The sequence below is a fragment of the Haemorhous mexicanus genome, chromosome 15, assembly GCF_027477595.1.
Source record: "Haemorhous mexicanus isolate bHaeMex1 chromosome 15, bHaeMex1.pri, whole genome shotgun sequence".
NCBI classification, from domain to species: domain Eukaryota; kingdom Metazoa; phylum Chordata; class Aves; order Passeriformes; family Fringillidae; genus Haemorhous; species Haemorhous mexicanus.
The window spans coordinates 8,801,257-8,817,159 of NC_082355.1; the positions used below are offsets into that span (position 1 = coordinate 8,801,257).

The following is a 15,903-nucleotide window of genomic DNA, read 5'->3' on the forward strand; positions in this document are numbered from 1 at the left end:
GGTTTTCTGTCTCACTCTCCCCAAAGGGGAATGTGACTCACTGTTCAGTGCCAAAGCTACTTCGAGGCTTGGAGGCTTTTTCTACTCGTTTTGTTTTGTCAAAATGTGATAGTTTTGTAGATTACACTGACTGTGTTGCTTTTTTGGCAGAGCTTGTTCTCAAACTCATTTAGGGAGATAAATCTGAAAGGATGCCTTAAGGTTTCTTAAAGAGGAGGGCATAAGACTGATATAAAATGAGAGCCTTGCCATGATTCTTTTTGAGGAACAGCACACTGCTATATACAAAATTGAAGAAAATCTGCAAATAGATAACTGGCTATGGTCTGTTAGGAAGCATCACCTTCCTCGATGCAAAATCTTTAAATTTTACTGAAAAAAGTGTAATGAGACAAACAAACAAACAATCTCTGTGGTCTCCCCAGTGCAGTCAGTTCTAGCACAGTAAAGAGGGTGACTGCTGCAGAGCCACCTCCACAGGGAGCATGTGCCAATCTGTCACTGCCAGACACCCCTGCTGCCAGGAGCTGTCAGTCTGGGCAGGACTCCTGACTTCCTAAATCCTTCATTTGTTTGCCTTTGAGAAGGATAAAACACCTGCTGACCTTGCAGGAAGGGGGTAAATTGCTTAGCTGGCAACAAGGAGGCACCCTGGCATCTTGGAATCTTTGAGAACTTGGCTCCCAACGTCCTCCTCCCATGTTATAGCGAGATGTTCCTGAAAAAAAAACAAAAAGCCCCCCTGATGCTCCCTGCAACCTGTGCCAAATCTCGTGCAACCTGGCAATAATCTAAAAGGGAGAAGGAAAGAGTCATCCAGCCTTTTTGAAGGGTAGGGATGGACTGGTACAAGGTCTCCTTAAATCATTTCCTCTGACAGAGAGACCTGCATCTGCCTGGGGGCACTGCTAAACATCGTTGTGGTGCTACAGGTTAGGTCAGCCTCTCCAGCAGCCTCCCAGTCCCACCACCACGGGCACTGGTCCCTTTCCTGACACTGGAAATCAGATTTATGCACATGACAGAGGAACCTGGCACCCCACCCTTACCTCCGGGGCTCAGGGGGGTCAAGGCTGCTCTCAGCTCTCCATTTACTTTTCAAGGAGAATCTGGCACTGCTCGAGTATAGAGGTCAATGCTAAAGCTGCTGAAAAGGAGCAGAGCTGACACATTGCATTAAAATCTGCCAGCAGGGTGGAAAACTGAGGGAACCTTTCTAAATTAAAAGGGAAAGCTAATAGCAGGGTGCAGCTGGGCTCAAGGCTGGAGTTATGCTTTTTATTAGTTTGGGAAATCACCTCGGTGGTGGGTTTCAATGCCAAAGATCATTGGTGTAATATGTGTTCCTGAACTGGAAATACAACATCTACTGAAAGAGAAGAGGCCAGATGGCCACTGCACAGTGCAGGGAGTCTGACACATTAATGCCAGGTCAGCTTGGCTGCAGATGAGGGCAGGGGAACAGAGCAGGGTGTTAGAGGAGAGGAAAAGGTGGAAAAGTGATGGCACCTGAGTGTAGCACGGTCACAGATACCCCAGGGGCATCTCTGCAGCCCTGCAGAGCAACAGGGGTCAGGGTGTGGGGCATCAGTGACTCTGGGGATCTAGAAAGTTGTGCAACACTTATTTGAAACATCACTCAAGGTTAGCTCCCACAAAGCAATATACAGAGTAAATATTATACTCTTTACTGCAGTTTTACTGCTACTTGTAAATGACCTATGGAGTACCACAAATTATGGTGAGAATTAAAAACCAGTTTGCTGCAGCAGAAAGGACCTGTCCAGGAATTCTGCACCAGCCTTTCAAAGGATTTAAATTAATTTCTCTTGATTTTATCAATGGTGAAATTGACACTGGAATTGATGTAATGTTTATTTTTCCTGATGAATATGCCATGGTTTGTATCTATAAGCTGTTTTTATAAACACGTTTAGCAGGATTAGTAAAATGCCACCCTAGTAAGAAAATTTCATCAAAATAATTTTTTATGGCATTGTTTCATTTGAAGGTGTTACCTCCTGGCAGGCAGGAGGAGAAAAGAGGCAATTAACTGTAAACAGGCTAAGGATTGCTCAGCAAAGGCAAAATGCCTTCTAAGTTAAATATTAGGCAAAATGCTTTCAAAATGTGCCAGCATCCCTCCTCCTCCTCCTCCTTCTTCTGTCCTTTTCAGCTGTGGCTGCTCCCCTCCCCTGTTACAGCCCCAGCTCCTTGGATCAGACTCTTTTTGACCTGTTCCTCCAGCTCCATTCTTTCCACCCCACTTCTCTTTGTCATTGGCTTATTCCCCTTTTTCCTATCTTTCAGCCTTTTAATTTTTCTCTTGCTCTTTTCTGCTTTCAAGCAAGGATAATAATCAAATCGAAATGCCTCTCTGCAACATCTTCTACCATTCCTTAAATCCAATTTCTTCCTGCAAATGCTTGGGGGTCTGACATGTTTGGAGTCTCAAAGCAGGATGGGAAGAAAATCAGACTATGGTGTGACTATATTAGCACTCTGTGCTCTTTATAGTCATGCCACAATGCAGAACTTTTCAATCCTTTCTCCTGGGTAAAAGACATGCTTCTCTTCTGCCCTGGAAACTGCATAGAAGGAGGTCAGACTTGGTTCTATCTTCTCGGGATGAAAAAAAAGTGAGTGATTGAGTAGAAGCAAAAGCCCTGCAGAAAAAGTTTCAAACTGCAAGTTGCCCATGGATTTGTCATCCCTATTAGGGACACAAAATCCAAGTGTAATGCAGCTGATAAGAACAGATGGAGCAAATCAGGGTACACTGTAACTTTGTAGTATTGATCAGAAACTATACTTCTTTATCGAATCAGGAAATGTGATTTGGCACACCCCTGGGTGATGGATAATGGGTTGCAATAACTGTGCCAAGATATATTTATATTTGTGGATTGCTGCTTTTATTATTAGCATGTGGCCTGGCTAACCCAGTGTCAACTCTATAAAGAGATTGTTTCCTTTATTTTTAGGGTAGAAGAAAGTTTTAAAACCTTATTCTGGTCAATATTTGGCTTATCTGAAGTGATATCTGTGGTGCTGAAGTACGACCATAAATTCATTGAGAATATTGGATATGTACTCTATGGAGTATATAACGTGACTATGGTGGTTGTGCTGCTTAATATGCTAATAGCCATGATCAACAACTCCTATCAGGAAATTGAGGTAAGATAAATCAGATTACAAACTCAAACTTAATTATTACTGATAGTGAAAATGCTAAAAACTAAAGGAGGCTGCAGTTTACTTTACATCCAAGGTTAGAATCCTGAAAACATGGTATAACAGTTAAGGCTGAGTCTGTTCCCAGATAATGATTGAATTAATAATCAACAATGAATCATTTCTACAACTATTTCAGCTTCCTTGTATTTAATGACCCTCTGTGAGCAAACCCAATTTCCTTTACATGTATTTAATGAAAGTGGTTTGTGATATTTTTTATTTCTTCTGTTCATTATGATAATTTATCCATGTGTGTTGCCTTAGCTGCATTGTTTGCTTGCGACAGAGTAATATTTCTTCTGACTTTTTGGCCTGTTCTCTGCTGCTTAAACACTCCAGCCCATGTAGGGCTGAAGCTCATGTGCATTATTGAAAATGTTTAGAAATTCCATATTGTCCAATTACCAGGCATAAAACTTGCTACAATTTTTTTGAATAGACTTTAGGGTCTGCAAAACATGACTTTGTGGACATTTACAAAATCTATCTTTTAAAGCATATAAACAGAGCCCTCAAGGAATATTAATAGGTTTCTGCAGAAAGGCATTTGCAGGGTTTACCCAGCCCTGTTCAGTAGTGTGGCTATTAGCAGAGTGGATTTGCTAAACGCTTTGGACATAAACAACTCTCTGCTAATCTAAATAAAGGCAGAAAAAAAAATACATTATTTGGATAATGTTAATGTTGAGTCACCTTTTACTTCTGATTTGTTAAATGTCAAACTTCTGCAGTTGGGTTTGCAGTAATTACTTGTCCTAATCTCCCCTCAAAACCTGACATTGAAAAAGGCCAGGGTTGAAAATATTTTCTCACTGTAATGTCTGATTCATCCATGAACTGTAGTACAAATATAACTCTATCCTGTGCATGCTGTAACTGAGTCTAAATGTCAGAGAGACCTTACATATGCTCTCTGCCCCAGAACCTTTCAGGATTGCAGAAAGCAGAGTCATTTCTCCAAAGATTTCCAATCACATAGGATCAAGCAATTCCCTGAATCCTATTCACCCGAAACAAGTTTTACTTCAGAAGAGGTCTCAGCCTCTTACTGCATTTTCTAGTTTATTGTAGTAGACAGAGATGCTCTTGAAGAAAAAAAGATCTCTGAAAATATCTGAATAGGTGGCCTATGTTAACTTTCCAGTTTAAACTTTGTGAAAGCCATTCTCTTGGCAAAATGGTTTGCCATCCTTCTTGATTGCATGGAAAGTTTCAAATTTTATTAAAGACTACTTGTAAGTATCAACAAGCAAAACAAGTGTGAGTGTTTGGCCCAGATCCTCCAAAGTGAAGAAAAACTAGTTCTTCTCATAGTAATTAATTTTAGTACTCACTAGTGTGAGATTTCAAGAACTCTCTGTGAATCTCTGTGAAGATTAAAGAGAGTTGTAGAATCTGAGTCAAATAGGTTGGAAAAAACCTACAAACATTCATCCAGGTGGCCAAGGCCACCACCAAACCATGTCCCCATGACCCCTACACATCTTTCAGTATCCCCAGGGGTGGTGACTGACTGCAGAGGAAGTCTCTATTGCCAAAGTGTTTGTCTGACCAGAACAATGTCAATAATGCCCTGGGATGGACATTGATTAGGAATTAAATTCCATTATGGTCAGTGGGCAGATGGTTTGCTATTAGCTGGAGTGACAAGACCATATTTTCCTGCCTTCCATTTAATATCTCCCTTTGCTGCTTCTGTTTTTCTTGTGTTTATGCCTCAAGTATTGGTGCTTCCTGACAAATTTGAATTTATGGAAAGAAATCCCTTTGCCAGCCAGAAAACAGAACTACTCCCATCAGTAGTACTTTTAGGTGCTGAACAGAAAGGCATTAGAACTGTTCACTAGTGGTTTGTTCTGTAACTCACCTAAAGGATTCTGTGAGGTGCAACCCCAAACCATGAGAACAGCAAATGGCAGAAGGGAATGCTGCTGCTCTGGTGGAGACACATTGCTGTAGCTGTGGCAGAATTCATCTCCACAGTGTCATGCCAGTTCCTGAGCAGGTTCCAGAGGTACAGGGTATTCAGAGGGTATGAATTCCAGCAGAACACACAATTCCAGATGTACACGAGTACAGGGAGCTGGCAGATCCACACCTCTGCTGCTCCTTCTGCCCTCCATGTATAGCACAATGAACACAGCAGTACAGCAGCTGTATCTTATCCTTTCTTCTGCCTGATAAATGCTCCTGGTACATGGCCCTGATCATCCCCCTGTATAAATGCCAAGTGAACGATATCCTCCATAAAATATTTGCTAACCTTGCCCTTGTTACTTGGAAGTGATCCTGGCCCACTTTGACAATTCATAAAGGACATTCACAGGCACTGAATGATGGAGTTTTTCTCCACCTTCATCAATGGCAGGAGGTGAATATGGGAGAATTAAGGTGTTTAGGGATACATGATGGTGAATACAGACAGGACCCAAGAGGAAATCAGCTGATGATAGAAGAAAGCAGTGTCTGAGCCTCCCTAAGGGGACTCCTGGCCAGTGCAGTGGTAACAGATGGCACAGAGCATTGCAGTTCACCACAGACAGTCTCTGCTGTTGTGCTCATAAAAATTTTTTCTGCTTTCCATGTCTCTATGTTCTGACACATTCATTTGTCAGCATAGCAAAAAAACCCAGATTGTTACTGAGACAACACCTTTGATACACAAGGAAATAGTCTAATATTTGGAACACACATACACTCTGTTTATGCATCATTTTGTTTAAATTTTCCTTGTTTTGAAATTACCACAGAGAAGCCTACAAACACACATTTTGTGCAGGGGCCTTGTTCTGGGAGGCAGAATTTGGTTGTAGTTAACTCCTACCTGTATGTTTGTCCTGGTCAGAACTAAATTCCTCCCTATTTACTAATTTGGGTGTTGATTTGTTTCTCCTTCTTCCCCTCCCAAGGAGGACGCGGATGTGGAGTGGAAGTTTGCACGTGCCAAGCTCTGGCTATCCTACTTTGATGAAGGAAGGACTTTACCTGCTCCTTTTAATCTAGTGCCAAGCCCTAAATCATTTTATTATCTCATACTGAGAATAAAAATGTGCCTCATAAAACTCTGCAAATCTAAGGCCAAAAACTGTGAAAATGACCTTGAGATGGGGATGCTGAACTCCAAAAAACGGGTATGTTTTATCTCCACTTTTCAGCTTCTTTGTGGAAAGGATTCATGCCAGGGAGCCTCTGGAGGGGACTGGGTGGTCCTCAGGGACTGTGGGGACAGCACAGCCTTTCCCAGGACTTCACCACTGAGCATTGTTCTATCACATTGCAAACTGAGGGTCCTCCCAATGGTGTGGCCTCATTGCACCAGGAACCAGGAAAAGGACAATCTTTATAAAAGAAGGCACTTTCTAAAATTTTGTAAAAACAGGCACTCCAAGGCCAAATAAGCAAGGTCAGAGAGAGGGGCAGAAGCAGAGGCACAAACAGGCTCACGACTTGTCTGGCTCAGGGCCCTTGTTCCAGGCTCTCCCAGCTGAGCTGTGTGACACTGCCCAGGGAGGGGACAACAGGGTGGCACTCTCCAGCTGAGATGTGTGCAGCCCACCCTCAGCTGTAACCGTGGAAGGGAGACTGAGGAGAGGGGAAGGGGAGCTGGAGGAGGCTTTGCAGAATTTGCCTTTGGGACATATAGGCTGCTTTAAGGTCTGCCTGGATCTCTTTGACAAGCAAATAACAGTGGTGAGCCATCGACCTCGTGGTGAGCCCCCCAGTTCATGTTGAACTCCCCAGCTCATGGTGAGCCTTCCAGCTTGTGCTGAACCCCCAGCTCGTGGTGAGCCATCCAGCTCATGGTGAGCCCTCCAGCTCCTGGTGAGCCATTCAGCTCATGGTGAGCCATCCAGCTCATGGTGAGCCATTCAGCTCATGGTGAGCCCTCCAGCTCATGGTGAACCATCCAGCTCGTGGTGAGCCCCTCAGCTCATGGTGAACCATCCAGCTCATGGTGAGCCCCCCAGCTCATGGTGAGCCATCCAGCTCATGGTGAGCCATCCAGCTCATGGTGAGCCATCCAGCTCGTGGTGAGCCCTCCAGTCCAGCCAAAGCCCACAGCCTCCAAAGAGGATCATTCTCCCAGGAGTTTGAGAGAGCTGCTCAGGTCTGGTGCTCACCCACTCTCTGCCAGCACAGAAATTGAAGGGAGAAGTCTGTCCATGTCGTTTACTCTGTATTATCAAATAATTTAACTATCATGGGGAGCATTGCTGAGATAGACAAGGATGCCCAGAAATGCATTTAATACTGCTATTGATTACTGTAAGAACCACTAGAACAGTGGCGTCTCAAAATGAAAGAGGTTTTTCTTCTTCAACTACCTCAAATAATGATTTTTAAATTGTTTTAAAATATTATTTGAATCAGACTGCACTAAGCTCGCTTTGTTTCAAATTTAATTTCTGCTTCAAAGCCTAACACAACATAATAAAATCTTCTCTTAGCCTCTCCTTCCCTAAGCCTGATGAGGGAAAGTGTGTGGTTTGCCCTTTTTCATGGAACTCATGCAAAATTCATATTTTCCATGGCTTTAGCATAAACAATTAAGAATATCAGTCATCTCTTGCTTGCCTATTGATTTTGTTCACATATCATCTTCAAGAGACTCTGTAAGCTCATGATACACCTGATGAGTAAGAAAGAATTTTTTTAAAAATCACACTATTATTTCAGACTTTCAATCTAATCATTATAAACACCCTGATTTGAAAGGAAAAAAATAATCAGGATCTCTGGTTCAACAATGGAAGAAAAGCCCTTATCCAGGGCCTCCCCTCTACATACAATTGCATAGAGGTACAGAAGTCTATGATATTTATTCCTTGAATAAGTGATTTTTTTTTTTTGTTAGTATTGGATAAAAAACCTCAGAGGTGGATTACAGTCAAAGAAACCTCCAACAAATATTATGTGTAGTGTCCAGGAAAGTCTCCTTGGAAGCTTCTAGAGCTGTCATGCTTCTGATAAAAATAATATTGTCTCTTTAAAAAAATGCATATTTTTCCTGACCCGAAAGAAATAGCAAAATGTACTGCTGTTTTAAAAGGACCCATGAAAATCAATTGTGTTTTAGAATTTGGTTTTGTACCACAATCTTTTTCTTCCAAATACAAATAGTTATCTTGTGTTCTGAATTGATAAGCATAAGCCTCATTAAGATAAAAGTATTTTGTGCCTCTTAACACCTTGTTGTCTAAAACTTGTGTGTGAATACCATTTCTGTCTAGATAACTTAGAATCCAGATTTTTTCCATTCATTTGTGTATTTTTTGGTTTTTTTCTGTCTTCGAAAAATTTCCTTTTTTGGCCTGAATGTTCTGGCTTTTACTCTACTGTACATAGAACCACTTCCCACTGTTTTTCTACAGCTCTGCTTGGTTTGGGGCTGTCAGGGTATGAGAAGCTAGCATTGATTTAATCATGTCATGATGTTTTATAATTTCAGAAAGTTCGTTTTCACTCTAGCATTCAGAACACAGAGAGTTTTTCTGGGAAGAACGCTTACACCAAGCCCACGAGATACCAGGTAATCAGAGCATGAACCAGGGGAGAGCTCTGTCTGTGCCCAGCTCTTACCTTCAAGAATCACGTTTGCCTTCTCCCAGCCGAGGCTGTCCTGGCGTGCGCCAGGCTGGGGACTGGCTCAGGGCTGGGCTGGGGTGTTTTGGAAACAGAGGCAGCCTGTACTCCATGGAAATACGCACGGTGTTAGCATCTGTCATGCTAATTAATTCCTCTCGAGGGTGTTTAACTCGATACACATCACCCAACCTTTACTCCTCCCATCTTGCATTGACAGCATTTCACTCCCCAGGGCTCAGCCATCTCTCCAGCTGCTGCATTAACATTTGCATGTGCTTCCTCTGGCTCGTCCTGCCAAGCTAACCCTGCAATGTGCTACGGTTCAGAACCCCCCTGTGGCTGCAGAGGTGGCACAGGGTACCACAGCTGTCTGTCCAGCTCGAGTGTGGTGCCAGCAGATGTGTTCTTTCTTGTGCAAACGTGTCCCAGGGCAAGACAATAAACAGAATGTGCCCCGCAGGGTTTTTGCCTTCTTTTTTAGCATAAAGTGAAAAGGAATCTGATGGCAAGTGTTGTGTCTGAAGGGACTGACATTAAAGGCAGATGAGGAAAATAATAGTTAAATTGGTTAAAATGTGCAAGGGCAATTCCAGGAATGGTTTGTCCTGTGTTGGTACAGCTTCCAGCACAATGGGCCCCCAAGCTGTTCAGTAGACCGGTAAGAAATTTCTACTGGTTTTAAAAGTTTTTCATGCTTTTCTACCACAATAGGAGGGGTGTCTAAAAATCTAAATTAGAAATGGAATGCATTCACTCTGGGATCTGGAGTTAGTTGGCTTGATTCTATCAAAGCAAAAGGGATGAGAGATTGTGCTCTGCTCAAAGTGGCATTTCAGCACTTCTGACACATTCCCATCCATTCAAACCCACAAGTGATGTGTCAGCCTCTGCTGGACTGGTTCTCTTCCTGTAGCTATTATTTCTCAGTGAGACCACCCAGTGTTTGTGGTCATTTAGACCTTTATTTCCGATATTGAAAAAGCCAAAGGTGACTATGAAAAATAGAAAAAGATAAGTACCTGTTATTTTGTTTTAATAATGCCATGTTTGTCTTCAAACTACCTTAGAACATTTTGGTCGCTGCAGAAAGAAATTGCCCAAATAACATAAGGAGAATGCAATAGTCTTGATTATCTAAACATAAAGAAGGAACAGTAATAATATGGCTGGAAAGCTTTTCTTCTACAACTGTGAAAACCTTTGAAGCAGTTGCTTCTTGCTTAGCAGTGTTTATCGAGGGATATATCTGCAGTCTCTGCAGTCTGTGCACTTAAAACTACATATGAACAGCGCTCCAGAGGGATAACAAAAATATACAGAATTTAAACATGCAATATTTTGAAAAGCATGAGGAACAAGTCAATACAGCTGCCATGATTTGGGAATAAACTAGTCTAGGAAAAACGACATCTTTATCAAAGAGAACATGGGAACTGGTGTAAGGAGAGGTTATGCATCGTTTTTTCCCAGACAATAAGAACCTGTGCTCTGATTCCTTGTTTCAGCCTAAATCTCCTCTGACTTCTGCTCTGGAAAAAATTACTTATTTTTGGATCCAGGATTTCCCTGCTTTCCCCAAACATTGCTTCATTTATGTTTTCTCAAGTGACAGCCCTACCTCCCTCTGGATTCTACTACCTTGGCCATCTCCAGCACACCGTAGGTGCACTGTACCTCATCTCTGCTGCCTTAGTGACTCACCTGCTTAGCCAGATGCCTCTGACATAAAGGACAGTCTTAGTCATCCCATATTCCATGGCTGCATGGCATATACAAAAGACTGGATCCTTCTTTGATCTCCACAAGCCTTTTGCACTGCTATAATCCTTATTTGGCTAGTCAGAAAAAAGAGCGGGTGTACTGTTCTCTTAATTTCACACCCTTTGTAGCATTTTTCAGGCATTCCAAGCAGAGATGTGATTGCTCTGTGAAGAAGTGAGTCCAGGCTGGGAGAGGCTTCTCCTTTAACACTGGACATCTAGTCAATCAAAGGCACTGAGCTCTCTTGTGTTTGCAGAGGATATATGTAAATCTCTGTCTCTGAGAGAGAAGTTCCTTTCATGTTTATATATTTTTATTCCTTTTTTCCTTCATAGGTTTTTATTATGAGATTTTTTTTCTCCACTGGGGTGTCTTTTCTACAGTGAAGGCAAGGCTGTCAGCTGTACCCCAGAGTGCAGCCCAAAATTGCCAAAGTTACTGTCCTTCTAGATAAATGGAACTTAGATATTCTTGGAACAATAGCACATTGCAAGCTCATGTCCATAACTATCATCTATTCCCACACTTACTCTTCCTTTCTAACAATCATCTTCCATTTTGTACATTTACATGGCTTTATATTTTTCCACCATATATGTCTCTTAAAATCTACCATTTCCATAAGAAACTTATCTCCCTTAAGCCAAGTTCCCCACCTTTGTTCAGACTCTCTTTTTTCTGTCCTTCTCTAAATTTATTTTCTCTTAAAAACCCAATGACAAGGCTAACAGAGTCTTTCTGTGAACCTCAGGTCAGCTGCATTGTGAGTGAGTTTGCTTACATCATTAATTAACCACTTATTTCTTCCTGTAAAGTTCTATTAAACAGCAACATGCTAAAAGAAGGCTCTGGAACCCATTTCCTTAGCTTTTTATTGGATCATCTGTGTTTTTTCTCTGCCTGTGGGACATGCTCTACATTCACATGCATCCCACAAAGAACCCCAAAGTGCTTCATATGTGGGGTCATGATTGAGTGGCTGTCAATCAACTACTGCAGTGCAATGTTCCCAATATAAAATGTAAAATAAATGGGGGAAAAAAAATATCCCTAGTGAAACCAGATGTTTGAGCTGCTCATAATAAGTCTGGCATGTGGACAGTCTCCCACTGAAGGAGTGTTTCTGTTCTCCTTTCAGAAGATAATGAAGCGTCTGATTAAGCGCTACGTGCTAAAGGCTCAGGTTGACCGGGAAAATGACGAGGTCAATGAAGGCAAGTGGAATTTCACAACTGACCCACCTAAGGAGCATGAGCTGTTCTTGCTGCTGATCTGGCCAGTAGGAGGGTTGAGCTTAGTTAAGATCCTCAGCAGAGAGAGCTTGCTCATGCTCACACTCAGGTGAGCGGGGCTGACTCTGTGCCACCCTTGTGCCCTTGAAATTCCAGGTCCTTGTTTGTCCTTAGCAGGACACACATCCCACAGGATCTTCACCCAGCCCTGCTCATCCCTGTAGCTCTAGCTCTCCTTCCTTTACAACTACCAGGGCATTGCCAACACCCAACCTTACTTTGGTGTCTAGGTGAAGCATTATCTGACTGCCCTGCCCAGGCCTGCCCCAAGGACCCTGTTTTGAATGGGATCCAGATTCATATTGCTGTGGTGGCATGTGGGATTTGTGTGCAGATGGAAAAGAACCTCTATCACCTCTTAACTACCCTTCTGCAAATACGCTGTGTAGGTGGAGGTCAGATTGTGGAGAGAGAACAAATTTGAGAAAGAAACATGAACTCTCCACACATATTTGCTGTCGGTATCACTACTGCAAGTACAGGTTATTCCTTGTAACTACAGATATTAAGTGTGTAATGCAGGGAGATCAAATGCAGCTCCACAAACATTCCTGACCAAATACACTGCAATAATTGCTCTCTCAGGTCTTGGAACCACAGGGATTACTGACTTGGTTCAATATGGCTAAAAAGAACATTTTCCTCTTTCAGGAGAACTTAAAGAAATCAAACAAGATATTTCCAGTCTCCGCTATGAACTCTTAGAGGAAAAGTCCCAAGCTACTGGTGAGCTGGCAAAACTAATACAGCAGCTGAGTGACAAGTTTGGGAAGACCCTAAATAAGGACATTTGATGGAGAATACAGAGAAAGACAACTTGTTTTCTAAACATTGCTCATTCTCAACCAGCATCTTAGGAGGGCAAAAAAGTGTGAAAGATGGGTACTGCACACTCAGCTTTTGCTGACAAGCAAGTGTTGGTAGGAGCACTTTGCTCTTCTCCTGCACTTGATGAATGACCAGTTAAATCTTTTCTGATACAAAAGTGACTTAATGGTAAAAATCTCTGCCCCTCGACATCAGAAACAGATGCACCATAGAGAAGGCACCTCCAATTAAAGGCAAAAAAAGGCAGATCTTCATTCATCTGACTCCAGAGAAGACAATGTAACTTGCTCATTAACACCAACAGTCTGTACTGACCAGGAATGGGTGAAGGCTGAAGAAAAAATGTTCCAAGCATATTCCCTGCAAAAATTTTTAAATTCCTATTCTTGGGTGTGTACTCTCCTTTTATGTTTACATTGGCAACCCTGAATATAACTTCGGCAACCCTGAATATAACTTTGATCAGCGCTGTGGCTAATGAAAAGCTAATGAGAAATCATCTGTTGAAGTGACCAAGGCAGTGAACGAGAAGTAGACACTGACAGCATTGGAAAAACGAAATCAAGCTTGTGGGGTAAATTATTCTTTAACCTGATGAAAGGATTTCCAGCCAAACACTCCTGTCCACCTTTTCCAGCTGTATTAGCTAGTCTGCTGATGGATATGGTCTCTTTGTATGCACTTAGCCTCTCTTTTATCTTTAGTCAATCCCATCTCTGACAACTGTGGACTGAAATATTTGTAATGATGTGAAACTCACTTCCCAGGAATACCCAGAGATAAAACACCTTGTGCTAATGTATTCAGTTCAAAGAACAACACTAATCCAGAGACAGCGATGCAACCGAGCTCAGCTTTCAGATTCCAGAGGTCAAACTGCAAGCCATAGGGAGAGATCAATCACAAAGAACATTGCCCAGTAGTTCCAGCCATGAAATTAGTACAAAAAGGTTTCAATTGAACATTCTGACAAAAAAAAAAAAAAAGGAAATAAAGGAAAAATCATTGTAGAAATTGTTGTCATGTTTTTGGCTCTTACAGAGAATGAGAAAGGGATTCAAACTGTTCTAAGGCCGCGGTAAGAGAAGGATCACACTTTTTCAACAGGAAAGTTGTAAGTCTGTGCAACACAACTGCAAACATGAATGGCTTGGGTTTTCATGGTTGGCTACATGATTTCAACTACTTAAAGCACACCTTACTACTTGGGAACCATGGAACCGGACTGTTTGTTTACAAGAGACACCTATAAAATGAACGTGACATCTAGGTTTCAGCTGAGACAAACAAGCAGAGCCAGAAGGTGACCTGTGATCAGTTCTTAAGTGCCAGGTGAGAATACATATAGCCTATTAGAATAATAGTTATATTTGTACAAAAATGAAAGAAAACAAAATAAAAAAGCGTACTGTATGTAGATCTGTTTAGAGAAAAAAAAAAACTGTATTTTTACCTTTAATAACATTATCTTGTATACTGTAATATTTTTACCTAAAAATGGAAAAAAAATAAAATTACCTCCTCATAATATTTTGTTGTACACTGAGTGAAATATTTGCTTGATCTTTTGACTACCTATTACATGGCCTTTTTTTTTTTTTTTCTTTTCTGCAATATATGAACAATGAAATCATTATACAAAGTTACAAAGTAATTTTACCATAGGCATTCTGAAGCCTGAAAGAGCCAAAATGCAACCCTTAAACTAAAATACATTTTAAATTAATAAAATTCAGGAATGGTATTTACTCAGCACTTTGAGCTGTCTCCCACAGCAAGTTTTGCCAATAGATATCCAGTTTTCTCCATAAGAAGAAGGAATCTATTTCATGGCAATACTACTTGTCCCCTCCCCACCTTTCCAGCCACTATGTGAAACTTTTTTTCCATTTGAGAAACCAGCCCTGTTGTCACAGCACCAGCTTAAAATTTAATCTGATTTCATCTCTACACCAGGCTCCTGATCAAAGTATTCCTTCACCCATCCCATTTAGTGTTTTAGGGATTTAAGTAATATTGTTCTAGGTAGAACTTAAAAAGACCACCATAATTTAAATTTCTCATGATATTGAACGCAAGTCCTGCAGAAAGTTTAGCTGAAATGCTATGATGCATTTAGGTTTTGTATATTTCAATATATTTTGTATATTTCGTATATTTCAATGCAGCTCAGCAAAATGCCTGATCTACAGTACAGCAACACCTACAGGAATATTCTTCTACTGCTAAATATTGCAGTCAATGCATGCTCTGCTCAGCACAAAGAGCACCATACTGGGGATAACTTTGGTGTATTTTTGGGTCCCAGGTGGAGGTGCAGCTGTGCCCATCAGCTCCTGTCCTTCCAGTATCTGGAAAACAGTGAAATATTGCAGTCCTGCCACAGGGAGATAGCATGCTGCTCTCACTCAGGTATCTACCAAGAAACAGCACAGTATTCTCTAGGGCTTCAAAAGTAGACTAAAATATTCAAAATCTTGTTAAAAAAATAATCTGCTTCCTACCCTTTTGCATTTATATTCTTGGAAGTATCAAAGTACAGAGACTTTATATAAATATTCATGACGAGCAAAATCCCACTACACCAGAGCACTTTTCTCATCTGGTCCCAGTAACACACCCAAGAAAGCTGCTCACTGTGTATTAATGGGCTATTGGCAGGAGCAGAGTTTATTCTCCAAGGTCAGTTTGTAAGAAATTAAAATTAAGAAACTTCACTGAAAGAGAAGCCTGAGAGAACTTAGAGAGTTTGAAGAGGAAAAATCAAGGCAGGTGAGCCCCAGATTGGATGAGACCTGACACATGTGGGTCCCCTGTCCCATTTCCCATCACCAGGGGACCTCCAGGCAGGGCAGTGTCACATCAGCTGAGTTGGATTTGGTCCAGTCTGTAACACTTCTGACCTTTGGCTTTGTAGTGTAGGTCTTGGTATTCCTTGGACAAATTCATACTGTGAAGGGATGGAATTTTTTACCCAAATTATTTGTAGATACAGAATTACAACTTTTTATGGGAAATAAGAGAGGTCACATAAAAATGAAACTAATCTGGAGTCCTCCACACAAAGGTGAATATTCTGCAAGACATGGTCACAATTCTGCAAATACCACAGGCCAATCAATCTGGGACTTAAATAGACACCCTGAGGAGGATCAGAACAAAGTAATTCACTAGCCACTATTGATTTATTGAGTGC

General features: G+C 41.5%; 1 protein-coding gene across 3 annotated transcripts in view; it reads left to right on the forward strand.

Annotated features, from left to right (window-relative positions):
* TRPC7 (transient receptor potential cation channel subfamily C member 7) overlaps positions 1-12,728 on the forward strand; it is a 63,803-nt gene extending 51,075 nt beyond the window's left edge. Inside the window, exons 7-13 of one of the 3 annotated variants that reach the window (XM_059860027.1) lie at positions 2,985-3,180; positions 6,150-6,371; positions 8,690-8,770; position 8,987; positions 10,433-10,485; positions 11,726-11,801; positions 12,531-12,728. In XM_059860027.1, coding sequence (XP_059716010.1) covers positions 2,985-3,180; positions 6,150-6,371; positions 8,690-8,770; position 8,987; positions 10,433-10,485; positions 11,726-11,801; positions 12,531-12,673 — 772 coding nt within the window. In that variant the 3' untranslated portion in view covers positions 12,674-12,728. The remainder of the gene's footprint in view (positions 1-2,984; positions 3,181-6,149; positions 6,372-8,689; positions 8,771-8,986; positions 8,988-10,432; positions 10,486-11,725; positions 11,802-12,530) is intronic. The other 2 variants (XM_059860029.1, XM_059860030.1) reach the window with 2 other exon arrangements.
* Positions 12,729-15,903: the final 3,175 nt, after the last annotated feature.